The 14,646-nt window shown below is 40.9% G+C and overlaps 1 protein-coding gene across 2 annotated transcripts; it reads right to left on the minus strand.

Annotated features, from left to right (window-relative positions):
- Positions 1–93: 93 nt before the first annotated feature.
- Positions 94–14,491, minus strand: ACTR8 (actin related protein 8). 2 transcript variants are annotated; one of them, XM_054594971.1, is made up of 13 exons: positions 14,280–14,450; positions 11,483–11,653; positions 9,993–10,103; positions 9,262–9,366; positions 8,810–8,983; positions 8,194–8,287; positions 7,845–7,977; positions 6,414–6,567; positions 5,554–5,649; positions 4,906–5,046; positions 3,200–3,464; positions 2,335–2,498; positions 94–1,527 (listed from the first exon to the last, which is right to left on the minus strand). In XM_054594971.1, the coding sequence occupies exons 1-13, from the start codon at positions 14,400–14,402 to the stop codon at positions 1,384–1,386; spliced, it is 1,875 nt and encodes a 624-aa protein (XP_054450946.1). In that variant the 5' UTR covers positions 14,403–14,450; the 3' UTR covers positions 94–1,383. The 2 variants fall into 2 exon arrangements, with proteins under 2 accessions (XP_054450946.1, XP_054450945.1); XM_054594970.1 differs by lacking the exon at positions 4,906–5,046 and having other exon boundaries at positions 96–1,527; positions 14,280–14,491.
- Between the last annotated feature and the right edge of the window lie 155 nt (positions 14,492–14,646).

Here is a 14,646-nt window from a genome sequence, read left to right on the forward strand (position 1 = left end):
AAATATAAAAAGAAAATCAATATTGTATAAATTTATTGTTAAAAATTTCTTAAAGAATATACAATTTTCAAATTGAAGACATACATTCCAAATAGTAGTAGCCAAGTTAAATTTTGTTATACTGGTAGATTTTCCCTTGTTCCTAACCTACAGGGCAGATACATAGGTTACTCCTATTAATGCAAAATGCTCCACTACCAGCATTGCTCCATGTCCTAAGACTTGTTACCACTCTTATTCCATATTCCACTCCTATCTCCACACTTAACTGTGCCTACGTTTGTCTTTCCCCTAGTCCCACCTCTAGTTCTTGACAGAGAGATAAAGGAATCAAGGGCAAGAGACTGGCGGAGAAACCAGGTATCTCCTGATCCTCCCAGGTCTCGGAGCCCCAGGTTGTGTTCCTGTCTCTAGGCAATGCCTTCTCTTCCTCTGGCCAGGGCCTCAGAAGGCTTCACTAAGGCACAGATGACTGGTAGTAATAGCTATCTGTATTATTTACACTTTGTTTCAGACTGCTCACAGATTAAGGACATTAGATCATACTGAACACAAAGAACTCCAAATGCTTTCCCTGGGTTCTTCAGGTGAAGGGAAACTTGGGGGCTTTATGATTAAGTTAGCAGAAATTGTAACTATTGCTTTGCTTATCTATACAACACATGCTAACAGCTCTAAATTATACTGAATCATTTCTTTTTGGCTTTAGGAAGGAAACAAATTTTCCTTTTCTGCTTTTATTGTTTTGGTCAAGTAACGACTTTTCTTTTTGCAAGACTACCCTCAAAGCATGTTGGGTAATGAAAGCCAGTCAGCCAAGTCTTAAACCTCTGCCTTGAAAAATCTAGATTTGAATGGGTCCCCATCATTTCTGTAATCCAACAGAAAATACTTAAAAAAAAAAAGACATAACTCTTTTTCCTATTTGGAAGTCCAAAAGCAAGAGTCACGTCCTATGTACTTGCTATTCCAGACAAAAGGGAAAATATCATGACCATACAGCACTTAGAAATCAGGATCCCAAATCACACACCCACCCCCTCATGGTTGCAGAAGACTGTCTCATGACACTCAAAAGTCAGCTTAAATGAAGAGCTTCACCACCTGACAACTGCTCAACCATCTTCCATCACCGAGGAGTTTTTAAGATCCTGAGATGGGGCAGGAAAGCTTACCACATTCTTTCTCAAATGTCTTGACTACAGAGGCAACTTGTAATTTCATACCAACATCATGTTCTCAACATAAGAGTTAGAATTCATTTATTTTCCATGAAACTGAAGCATCCAGGTCAATAAATTCAAAAATACATATTCTGTAAAGTCTTTTAAATCAAGAGGCTTGTTGTGGGTCTTCTTCAAGAGTGACTTTTTCCTGCCCATTTCACCATACAAAGGCAGCTCGCTCTCGTAACATGCGGACACCAAAGCGCTGCCATTCTCGCTGATAGATCCACAGTTCCTGTGTTGTATCCAAACAAGCCAGCACTGCCCCTCCTTTCCATGCAATCAGCCGGGGGTCCATGTCCTAGAGCAGCAATACCGATATGTCAGCACAAGCAGACAAGACATGCACTTAACCATTCATTTGAATTTAGGGGTGGAAAAAAATCCTGCTGAGTCAAGAATAAGCCAGATTTTCAACCTATGCAAGACTCATGAACTTACATTACAGGTGTTTTTGTTTCAACTGACAAGAGAACTTCTCAGTTTTTATTACTGAAGCTGCTACTGTTCATTAGTATTACACAGTCACCCCTGAAGGCAGTACATATGTAAGGGAATAACTTACTCTGAAGTTTGAGTAGAATAAATATATCTCACAATCTCTCCCTCAGGACTAAAATTAAGAACATTCCTAGGAATTGCCAATGAGATATAATGAAATATAGGCACAATCTGTTTCTAAATTCCTAGGTTTGTATTTCAAGACAGCTCAGGCCTAAGAGATTCTTAAAGATCACCTGGTCCAGAGGCCAGCAGCAGCTCCTTAATATGGGAGGGCTAATCCTGCAGTTGTTTTGGCTGATGGTGTGCCCCCTGTCCGTCTTCTCCTTGCCCCACCATCCTTCTACAAAAGGAGTCAGTCCCGCTAGCCTTGGAGAGCACAGCAGGGACCAAAACCCAGGAACCCAGTCCCCTCATCCAGAGCTCCTTTCCCCACATCTGTGTGACGTGCTGTAAGTAAATAATTCCACTTGCCCCAAATCCTCAAGAACTCCCAGACACAAGCCCCTGACTTCCAGGATTTCATTTGTCCACATACATTAGAATCAGAAATAATCAATGCTGGTTTCATTTGCATAGAGGTCACCTTGCACCATGAACAACATACCTTAGGCCTTGTGATCACTTCCACATTTTCAATAATTCGCCTGAATGAAGGTGGCATTTTGTTGAGAATTCTGTGCTGCAGAAATTCTTGTGCTTTATGAAACATCAAACCACCTCCCACCACCAGGATGGAGCTGTACATCTTCTTTTTGGTATCATCAGATGCTGCAAAGACAGTGAAAGCCCTTCCAAGCTTTTTCTCCACATGCACCGCAACCCTAGGCCAAGCCACCATCATCTTTTACTTGGGTAACGGCAAGAGCCTTCTGAAGGCCCTCTCTCCGACCCCTCAACAAGGCAGCCATAGGAACCTTGCAGAACGCAAACGTGAGCAGGTTGTTGCCCCACCCTGCTACTTTCAGCATGACCAAAGTCTCTAAGGGGGCCTGAAAAGGCCAGTGGGGTGTGTATTCACTCCTCTAGCTTCATCCTCAAAGCCCGTGCCCCAGCCACTCTGGCCCTCACACAGCCTCTGCCCCAGCCTGGAATGCCACCCACCCGTGACTGGCTAACTGCCACTCACTGCCCAGATCTCTCAAGTGGCTCTGCCTCATGGAAGCCTCCTCTTTCACCCTCCACAACTCCTGATATGGAGTAAAAACCCTTCATTTAACCCCTCAATCAGTATTGTTTCGTTCAATTTTGTTGCACCTGCCACAGTTATCCTTTCACATTTGTGTGATCATGTGACTTCTTTTGGTTTCCTCCCACAAGGCCAGGAACCAATCCCCATCACCCAAGAATACGGGCACAAGGTAGGTGCTCGACTGGTTTTGAATGAGTATGCCATGCAGCACTGCACAACCATACCCTAGCTTGAGCCAATGCATTTAACTGCTGTCTGCCAGCTTCCCCAATGTGCTTACAACAGCAGTCTATGCTATGAAGGATGGCTTTATCCAGGCCCAGGGCTTTCCCTTCGAACAGCGAGATGGCAGTCTTCCTTGACATCAGAGCGGTGAGGGCCTCCTCAGAGTCATTGCCAGCCATCAGACAGTCTCCCTGGGAGGGTCCCAAATCCACCTCCTGGGAATGGAGTCTTTCTGGAAGATCAGAGGACTGCCCACGAAGATCCCCTTCAAATCCAATGGGTTTGGATGCAGACTTTCGGTCAGCAGTAGCTTTTGCAGACTATCAATGAAAAGGACAATCAAGTAGGTGGTATGATTATAACAGAACACTGTCAATGTTCCCCAGCTAGACCTCCTGCCACTATACTAGGGAGTCCCCCTTGTAGTACAGGTTTCCGCTGCTAGGGGAGTGTTCCAGGAACCCATCTGTATCAGTGTAGAGTTGGTATTATTTTAAGAGGCTGCATTCAGCTTCAATGGACTTTTTTTGAAGACTCTTTCAATACGTTTGCCCATTTCGTGATGGGTGATTTATGAGTTATCTGCTCACACCATGCTGACTGTTCAGCAGTTTTTGACAAAAGAAGTGGCATGACCCCACGATTCACCCGATCTCGCCCTGAGCGACCTTCTTTGTTTCCCTGATGGAAAAAATCCTCAAATGGAAATGTTTTGTCCATGTGGATGTGGAAAAAGTGGAAAAAAAAAAAAGGCAGAAGCACAAAAAGGCAAGCAGCACAAAAAAGGCATCAAAACTGATGAGTTCAAAAACTGTTTTGAGCAGTAGAAGTAAGTCTCCGTAGGTGTATTGCATCAAATGGAGACTACTCTGAAGGTGACTGACATTTAAACAATACACACACAATTTTTTATAAATAAATCCTGGTTTTTGGGGTCCCCCACTCATACACTACTGTAAATGAAGGTCTGAGGAGATAACCTTCCCCTGCAAAAAACCCCAAATGAAGGCCTGTTGCTGTGGTGCAGAGCAGAGGTACAGAATATACAGCGAAGCACTTGGGAGAGATGATGGGACAGGAGGAGAGAATGCACTATGACAATTCCAAAGGGGTCACTGGAAGGTAGGGCGGGTCTCAGAATGCTACTATTACAGGTTGGAATTTAAATTGAGATGTCAGTGTAGACAAGCATTTCTTCTCTTGAACTGACCTATTAAGTGGAGCATTTTAATGGAATTCTTGGGCCCGTGACTGTTACGAAATCCTCATTTTCAGACCTTTTCTAACCACTCTGTGCTCACCTTTGGGACAGGTATGAGGACTAGAAAAGGCATACAGCTCTCTTCCCTCCACCATGAGCTGCTGTTTCATCAGCAGAGAATAGCTTGCCCCTGCATCAGACATCCTACTGGCATTGGACAAAGAAATTCAGCTCTTTGCCTATGCCACATACCTCTCATACATTATAATTAAATATAGGTGAGATTTTCCTGAAAATATTTACTATGGATAAATATTCAAAAGTAACTCCATTAATTTAACCTTTAAATGTGTGGACTGGTATTCTGAGAATTGGATGAATGCCTGTGGAACAAAAAAATCTGTCATCCAGATTTTAAACTTAGACTTCGTTTCATCTACAGTTCTAAAAACAGTATCAGCTTTAGTATGCTGTCAGATGGCAGTGACTGCAACGATCCAATAGTTATGGGCAACTTCTGCAGGGGTAACGCTTCCCCTCACACCAGAATCCCTGCAGACCTGTTCCTGCTTGCTCTGTGTGGCCAGCAGGTAATGTTCGTCATGAGGATCCTCAGGGTCACCCTGGGATCTGTGCTGCAGAGTCGTCATTTTTTGTCCAACGATTCCAAAGGTTGCTGGATAAAACAAAGCCATTGGAGCCTGTGCATGAAGGGAGAAGAATCATCAACCTGGGATACAGCCTCTTAAAAAAATTGACCCGTTAAATTTCTTCCAAAAAACAAAACTGGCAGATTAGATCCTAAAAGTCAGACTGTGTAGTGTTCTTTTCAGAGGGAATAGCATTGTTTTTTCAGTGCAGATAAGCCAGAAAACTCACTTATCATCCAACTGAAGTGTGAGAGGACACCATAGATTCTCAAAGTAAGTGTAGAGTACGTAGTAATTTACTTTAATAATTACCCAATAATAATGGAGCCTCTCTCTTTAAATGACTAATTACAAAGTGGCTATTACAAAATTAAATTATGTAATTACATAATGACTAATTACAAAGATGGTCCTCAGATCTGTTCTAATCTGGCTTAGTGAATAATCTACAACCAGTTCACATTCTGACCTCATGAAGTTTCCAGCAAGTAAACAGTCTCTCCGTCTGAGCCTGGCTGGCTTTCTTTCTTCTCATGAAAATATACACCCATATGTTACCTGGAGTTTTTCATCTCCTAATCGAAACTGGTAAAGCAGGGCAGGGGAATCTGGATGTCGAATCTGAAACTCATGGTCCTGAAGCCCAGAGATGTCCTGATTCCAGGAAAAGATGCTGTCAGTGAATCAGTAAAAGTGCATGTAAACTCTTCAAATCACAAGTAAGCCTCCCGGCCAGCTAAACCTCACCCATAAAAAGTCTGCCCTACAACTTTCTATCACACCCACTAAAACTTAGTAAGAGTTCAATGTTAACTTGCTTTCTTTTTAACATTCGTTAAATTTCCACAATCCGCATTTTTTGTTTGCTTCATTATCAATAAATATTAATACAATGACTGATATCAATATGCAAATGCTCTCAATAACTGAGGAATGTTACTTAGTCTTGTATTTCTTGAATTTTTTTATTCAGAACTATACTATTTGAAAAGGTAAAAAAAAAAAAAGATCTAAAACAGAGTATAGAAAGGTAGCAATTCAGACACAGCAATGGTTAAATGCTGACTGTTCATAATACTAAGAAAGCACTTCAAACGATGCCATTTTATTAAATGTCTATGCATATATATTACGTGCTACTATTCATCACACCTAAAGGTTTATCTTCAATCTTTATTGGAATGATCAGAGCCTACAGAGAGATATTTGCTAAACACTCTTTAAAAAAAAAAAAAAAAAAAAAAAAAAAAAAAGGTTTTTTTCCAGAGCCAGAGACACATCTACACAGCTCTGACCTTACCTAAAAACCCACATTCCTTAAGGGTTTCAGCTTCAAGGCTTTATCAGCTTATGTTGAAAGGGTATCATGATATTGTTAAATTTTTCCTGAAAACAGTCAATTTTGATTTTGCTCCCACCTGATCTAAATGGCAAAAAGTTTCTTTTAGGTGCTGCAGAAGAAGGCAATCCATTTTATTTGTTAACTGGCATTCTCTGTAAGGGAATCCAGCTCGCTGCATCAGCCAGTAAAAACATCTTGATACATCAGATCCTCCATATGCCAGACAGAGTCTAGAGTTAAGACAAAGAACAGATGGGTAATACATTGGTTAAGAAAGTGCAAAAAGTGATTCAAAAACTCAGGCACAGTGAAACAGCAAGTTTCAAGACATGTTTGTTGTAGGAATAAATTAAAGAAAGAACAGATGGAGGGATGGGAGGAAGAAAGGGAACTCTAGAATAAACCAGTGGTAAGGCACTGAGAAGCAGTCATGCTGTCTGAAAAACAAATCCAAGAAACAGAAAAAAATATCCAAGAAACAGAAAACACACTATTAAATCCAGCTCATTTCCAAGTCAACATGTTTACCATTTGGCAGTTGTTTGTCTATGTATATCCTCTAGCATATGAAGGTGACACCATAAGACAAACTTATGGGAAAAATCTGAGAGGATACTATCCACTAATTGAACATGTCTGCAATTTGGAAAGACCACTGCTATATTATTTTAGTGGTTGGAGACCCGAATCCAGTGTTTTCTCCCTACCTTGAAAACCACTGGCATTAGACAATATAAACAATGGGTGAGCCAAAATAACTCATTCTGGGTTGTAGAATGTGTTGTAACTTGGAATTAATCTTTCTCATGGACTTCTTGGGACCTCTTTTAAATTTGTTTCTATACTCTAAGATTCAAACTACCTAATGTAAGGGACACGAAGAATTAAAGCATCCAGAAGAAGTCATCCTGGGAGAGCAAAATGCTGCCGAGGGGCCACATGTACTCTACCTGAGTGTGCTTACCTAGGGCTTGTCTCAGGTAGGACAAACAGCAAATCTGCTCCTGATAGTTACTTTATTAACTCATCTATCAGTGGTAACAGACACTTGACCACCATCAAGTTACTCACTGAACATCATTTATAACAAGAAAGGCAAATACTTGAAATGCTAGCTAGCTAGAGAACTCAAATCTGAAAACCTATTTTCTTCTACACGACTTGCCAAAATTCAGCTTTGTTGTGAGTGATCGGTATCTCTAGGCCAGCCCCTACAGCAAAAGACACAGAGCTAACCTATACGCTTCCTCTGTGGGACAACACAGTGCACTCCCGGACTTTCAGGAGCTGCTGATGAGAATTTACATTAGAAAGTTCCAAAGGAAAGGGTAAAATCAGTTGTTTATAGCCTTGCCAGAATTTATACTTCCACAATCTTGCTGGTGTCTTATGCAAAATTTGAATACATAATTCCTTGTAAGTAATTTCTTTCTAACTTGTGATGCTTTATAGTTGGGTGGACCATGAGGGCAGAAGGAGGGGGAATGACAACTCCCAAATCTCTTACCGAGTATTCCGATGCGAGACTCCATCCTCCACACAGCATACACTTGTCTTCTGGTCCCCAACATCTACAATACATGTGCTGCTTAAACCACTTCCAAAAGTGGCACACACAGACTCCTGATGGACCACAATTCCTAAAACACGAGAGGTAGGAGAGCAATCAGAAGAGGAGAAAGGGCTCTCCTAAGACAAATAATCAACTAAAGTCTAGGAACCTCTGGAGAAATATTCATGCACTGCTAACCCTCTTAAATAAGCATTTTAATAAAGGAGTGAATTAGATTAACTTTGTCAGTAAAAAAGAACAAGATTCTCATTTCAAGTAGGTTTCATTGGAATATCAGACATACCTGAAAACCCCATCTTCATTAGGATCATATTCACTAATTCTTTCACATGCTGTTTATTATAGATATCAGGGATTAACAAGATACATCTGTAATACTATGGAGAAGAACAAAGAAAAAATGATTAAATGGTTAACACTAAAGTCAGGCCAAAATAAATTTCATACTCTCTAAAGCTGTAGCAGCAATAGTGAGAGGCCCAGAATAAAAGCTCAAATTTCTCGGCTATCTTTTGGGTTTTATGAAAAAATAGAAAATGTTGACATTTTTTCTTTTTCTTTGAATTACTTCCCACTTGTGAAATAAAAAATAAAACAACTGATGTGTCTGAAAAAGGTCCAGAGAGAAGGCATAAACATGAGCACTTGCTGCCTGCAGAGCGGGAGAGAGAGACAGCAAAGAAACAAACAGGATAGGAAAAAGAGAAAGCATTAAAGGAGAATTCAGTGAAGAAAAGATATCCTCAACACCTAAGGCCGAGAATGCTTCAAAGACTCTGTATTATAAACAACTCAGTCATGTGTACTTTTATTGACCAAGATTCTTAAAGACTAGAAGACTAACGATTTAAAGACTAAATTCCCAAGTAATTGGGAATTACTTGGGAATTTGAGCTCACCTTTAAGTCTTTCAATGGAATTTCCAAGTACTTTTGTATTGCATGAGACCATATTACTTCAATATCTGCCAGAACAGCTGTGAGGGAGCCCCCAGGTCCTGGGTGAATGTTTAACTGACCTCTTCTAATAGGCCAGTGAATATTGTAACAGTCCAAAGGATTAACATACAAGGCCTAGAAAAGACGGGGAGATGAATGTTGTTAAAACTCTTCTCTCAGGGTTTTCTGGATTTAAGCTCAAAACTCTAAAGCTAGAAATTATCATTAACTCTAGCTGAATGTTCTCAATGTTAAGGGTGGAATGTATAATACTTCAGTAGCCAGTCTGACTATCTGGTTCTCAAAGTAGTATTACAGAATGCTTGGAAACTATAACTGGATGGCAAAGTAAATGAATTTTGGCATTATGATCAGGTTTTCTTCTTGCATTTCATTGTAAAGAAGTTTCCTACCTCTTCTCCTACCAAAAACTCAGGGTGATGAGATGTGTTTGTCCATTTATTTCCAGAACAGTGATCTAAAATTGCAGGTCGTATCTGCTTGTTGTAGGAGCGTGCCTGAAACAAAAGCACATCACAAATTCTCTGAATTTATGCAAGGAATAAAAAGGGGTGAGTCCAGCAGGAGACCTCTTTTCTCCTCTCCCAGAGATCAGATACAGTGGCAAATTTTAATCACAAAGCCAAGGTATTTGGGGAAATACTGACTAGTAACAAAAGGATTCTCTTGCCCTTTTCCACAACCTTGATTTTTTCTGTGATTTTTAACACTTAGAGCTGTGATTCCCAGCCAGCTGAAAGTTAATACTGCACTCTACCTAAAGCTGAATATAAATTTACATTAACTCACAGCTATTCCTAACTGTATTGGTTTATCACATTAAAATAACAAATGTGGTAAGAATATAGCTTTCCACCCAAGTCCTGGAATTACACACTTAAGACTCTCAAGTAAACTGTCAATTTTATCAACTTGTGGTAAGAAACACATTATAAATTATTTGGCTCGCCTAAGCATTTGTGACACTGATTCCGGTATTCCATAGGTAGTTATGAATGGTTTTCCTTCCTTTTTAAAGAAAATCTCTTCTTGCACTTGCATAATGAAATAGGTAGAGCACATGAACAGCACTATGATATAATAGCTGTGCTAAAAGAGTAAATCTGAAGAGTAGAGACCGAACCTGTTCAGGGGACACAGGAATCCGTCTTGTACCATTTGACATCTTTTTAGACCATATCGCTTGATCCACCATTTTAAGGCCATTTTGTCTTTGTTCATTACTTTCAGGTTTCTAGGAAAACAGAATTAAAGATGAGCTGTACAAAGGACTTGGTGAAAGGGGAAGGCAATCAGGCAAACTACTGATTTAATGCAGCAATGGGAAATGTTCCCTTGTCAACAGATAGTATTTCCTTAATCTCTAACATATGTATTAATCTTCAGAATCCAAAGTAATTTTTTTTATGATTTATAAATTTAAAAAGTCACAAAAGAACCCTCACTATAAACTACATATTTGAAAAAAATCTGTAACTTTGAGTGACTTGGGTTCATAAAGAAATTTCATAGTACTAATCAGAGCACAGCTACTTTTACATTTACAAAGTATTTCAGAGATGCTCTCATACTTACATCATTTTCATGTTTACAATTTTATAACAAAGTTATATTCCTTCGTGTGTTCTTTTGTTTAATCAACAAGTGTTCAAGTTATTTTGGTACTGTAAAAAACATATCCATAAGTTTTTATGAGAAATGTTATTTTACTTATTTTCAATTTTTATTCTCTAAAGTAGAATTATAAGAATTAAAAAATGGAACCCCAAGGTTTACTATCAGAATTACAGAGAATGCAAGTTCCTTAAAACTATCCTTGATTTAAAATTAATATACCTATTTAATACCTATCACAAAAAGTTTTTCATTTGCAAAACTGGATAAAGTAAATGTTTACTGTGAAGAAGCACATTTTTTTGCCTTTAAATTATGATTTGACCTAAGATTATAAATAAGTGCTTATTGTAGCAATTCAATTTGCTTATGAAGTGAATATATAAGTTCATTTTAAACTCTAAGTATCTGGAAGGGAAAATATAGCTGTTACTTAATAGCGACCAGGAGGCATCATTTTAAGTGAGTGATAATTCTGCACCTTCCATTAAAAATCATGTTCATAAATACCCAGTTCATCCTGATGGGGTAGAAAAATTAAATGTACTTTTATTACAATTATTTACTTACAATCTAAAATTGCTAGCTCAGATGAAAAATGATATTTATTAACCCTGAATAATGCTATTATTATTATTATTTTTAAAAATAATTTATTTTTATTTATTTTTAGAGAGAGGGGAAGGGAAGGAGATAGAGAGGGAGAGAAGCATCAATGTCTGAGAGAAACATTTATCGGTTGCCTCTTGCACACACCCAACTGGGAACCTAGACAGCAACCCAGGCATATGCCCTGACCAGGAATCAAACGGGCGACCTTTTGGTTCACAGGCCATCACTCAATCCATTGAGCCACAACCAGCCAGGGCTGATGCTTTTATTTAAAAACACAAAGCTATGACGATGTTTATTCAAGATGATTGCATATACTTGCAGGTCTAAACCTTCCCAAGGAAACAATCTTGGGCTTTCTTTCTAGATCCTTCATTTCCAACTTACATTTAGCCCCTCCCTTAGAAGCCAGTTGTCCTTGTATAGGGGCTGCCCTTGTTGTTTGTGTCTTCGTGCAATAACATGAGGAATGCTGGCAGGAAGTGTGTCTGTGGCTCGACCAATCCTTAAAGTTGTTGAACCTGGATGTATGACAACAATGAAGTTGCTCTGGATTTGCTGCAAATATAAAACAGGAGTGTGACCTTAGTAAGTAATATGCAGGTAAAAAGTTAAATAACATAGGTAACAGGATTGACTAGAATGTTAGTTTCCAGTAATGGTCATCATACCCAAAAGTATCAAAATAACTCAGTAAAGGGAGTTGTTTGAGAAGCATCCAATTACTGCTCTCCAACTGAATACAAACTCACTTTATAGTTCTGTCCCGGCAGGATCTAACTCACAGTAACGGAGTGCTGAGTTCCCTAAATTGCAATCACCTAAAGATAGTTGTTAAAAAAGACCCTAAGTTCTCACTTCAAATTCTGTAACTCAGAATCTCCAAAGAGAGCCTAGGAATTCGCATTTCCCTAAAGCTCCTGAGGTGACTGGCATGACCGCTCAGTTTTAAACACCCTGGCTGGACAGCTAAGGGAAGACATTAATGTAAGGGTACAATTATTACTTTGCAATACTGGAAAGTAAGGCTTTATATACCAACCACTTCCAAATGTGTACACAAACTATATTTTGGTTACTTTTTAAAAACACACTACACTTTACTGTTGTTGATTCTGTGCTATTTACCTAATCTGGCAAGAGACTGGGGATGAAAAACCAGAGGTCACAATTCTTTCCTCATAAATCAGAAAACTTTGCTGCACTTCACAATCCATTCTTGGGAGAGGATGAACAAGGACTGATAAAGACGTGCAAATCAGGACAGCGGATGATGGCAAACTTCACTTTGAGATGTTAACTGTTTTAGATCTGAAATTATCAAGGGGGCAGAATATAATCTGAATCACTTGGGGGACCCTTACCATGTAAACCTGTTGAGGGATCCACAGTTTCAGGTGGGAGCAGGGGAAGGAAAAAGGGACTCTGACAATCTCTTTGACAACAGGATCCCTTTGTTAAGAACCACTAGGCCAGCCTGACTCCTTAGCTAGCACCTACTCTGTCCTGTGCTTGAAGCTACAGTTGGTCTTCTTGGCATGTTTCTATTTAAAATATTTCAGTACTTTGCCAATAGATAAAGTCCAGACCTCCAAGAGCAAGGTCCTGCCTACTCCTACTTCTCTAGCCTTAGTCTAAAACCACTTCCTTTTTGGTAAGTACATCCCACATACCATTTCCTGGATATCATTGTTTAAGATGAGATAGTGTTAACAGTACAGGTGCCATAGAGGCCATGGAAAAACCAAAGAGTGTAATACAATTGACTGAACTTAAGGAAATGTTGCTATAGTGATTAAGGATCCAGGCTCTGGATTCATACACCTGGCTTCAAATTCAGACTGTGCCACTTCCTTGCTCTGGATGAAGACCCTACCTCATAGAATAATTGTGAAGATTAAACAAGTTAATAACCAATCACAGGCTCAGAGGTCTAGCTCTACCAAAGGTCTCTACTGCCTTCAGAAGTGCCCAGCCAGACTCTCTGGCTTTTGTGACCTTGATGATATGGCCCCTGCTAAGATCTCCAGTCTTATCTGTTGCTTCCTTTTCTCCCGATTCCATACATCCTTATCTCCAACACTTCATATCCTCTTAGCACAGTTCTCTTCCACACTATGCTCTTCCTCCCTGAGATTTCGCTTTTTCCCTAGCAAACTCTTAAATCCTTCAGATCTTAGCCCAGATGTCGCCTCCTCTGAAAAAACCATCCCAGACCATTGGGGCTGGAGGAAGTACCTGCTCTGTGCCTAACACTTCCTTTTGGTCCTCTCCACTAGCTGATCCCACACCATTTCTGATAGGAGAGGCCCCATCCCAGCACTCCTTCCAGCCTCCCCCTCAGAGTGGGAGAATCCTAGAAGGTGGGAACCAGCAAGCCCTTACAGAACATTCCGTCTGCCCCCTCAACTAGGTAAGTGGCGAAAATGACCCCTGTGCAACAGTAATAACCACCTGGAGGGCTTACCATGTGCCAAGCACTGTGGTGTGTATTTTACAGCTGCCTGGCAAGATGGGCAAACACTTAACATGTCTACCAGCAAGGAACCTACCTCAGAGATGCCCAACAAGAAATTCCGAGCATTTAAATACCTCCTGATTTCTTTTGTGAATTTTACATTACCTTTGCCCATTTTTCAAAGGGAACGCTGGAATTTTCTTCACTGAGTACTCGTAATATTATATATAAAGGCCCTCTGCCTGCCATGTATTGCAAATAATTTTTCTGGTATGACTTAATCTTGTTTTTGACACACACGCACCCAAGTCTATTTAGACAAATGTCTACCTTTTTATTCCACTACCTGAGATTTCCTTAACAAAAAGAAAGGCATGAACCTCTCTCCCTTATCAAGTATCCGCAGATACGCCCAGTGAGCCAGGCCCAGTGCTAAACTCTACGTGCCACCACTAAAACCTCACATATTTGGGAGGTAGGTGAGAGCCCTTCCCTTGTTTCAAACCCGGGGCAGCTGGGGGCTCCCACAGTTGGGGCTGGACTGTAGGGACGTAGTCCTAACTCGGACAACCAAGGGCTCAACAACGCGGGAGGGAACGAGCAACCCCTACACCACGCATGATCCGAAGCCTTCTGTCGGCCTCAGACTTCCTCCCCAGACTGGACTCCCGAGGTCCAAGGCAAGGGTGCAGGGCCCTCACCAAGCTCCACCCCCCAGCACCTAACCTCCTGCAGCGACTCCGGCACCAGCGCAGGAACGATGGGCCGCTTCACGCCGCGCTGCTCCTTTTCTTTCTCCCCGCCCTTCTCCTTCCCATTCTCCGCGTCTCCCTTCTCCGCCTGGGTCATCGTGCCCGCAGACCTCTGCGAGCCTGGACCCTCCGCGCACCGCAAGCTCAGGAACAGAAAGCCCCCGGCGCAGGCGCAGTTTCCCAGCTGGCTGCCCACAGTCAAGATGGCCGACGGAGAGTCGAGCCAGAGAATTCCGGAAATGGAGGGGCGGAACTATCCGCTGGCGGTCAGGTTTGGGGGAATGCAGAAGCGTGTGGATTAAATGGATGTTGCTGCGGTTGGTCTTGGCCATAGCACGCCA

Source organism: Pteronotus mesoamericanus, unplaced genomic scaffold, assembly GCF_021234165.1.
Source record: "Pteronotus mesoamericanus isolate MK-2021 breed Mesoamerican mustached bat unplaced genomic scaffold, CSHL_Meso_final scaffold_54, whole genome shotgun sequence".
Lineage (NCBI taxonomy): Eukaryota > Metazoa > Chordata > Mammalia > Chiroptera > Mormoopidae > Pteronotus > Pteronotus mesoamericanus.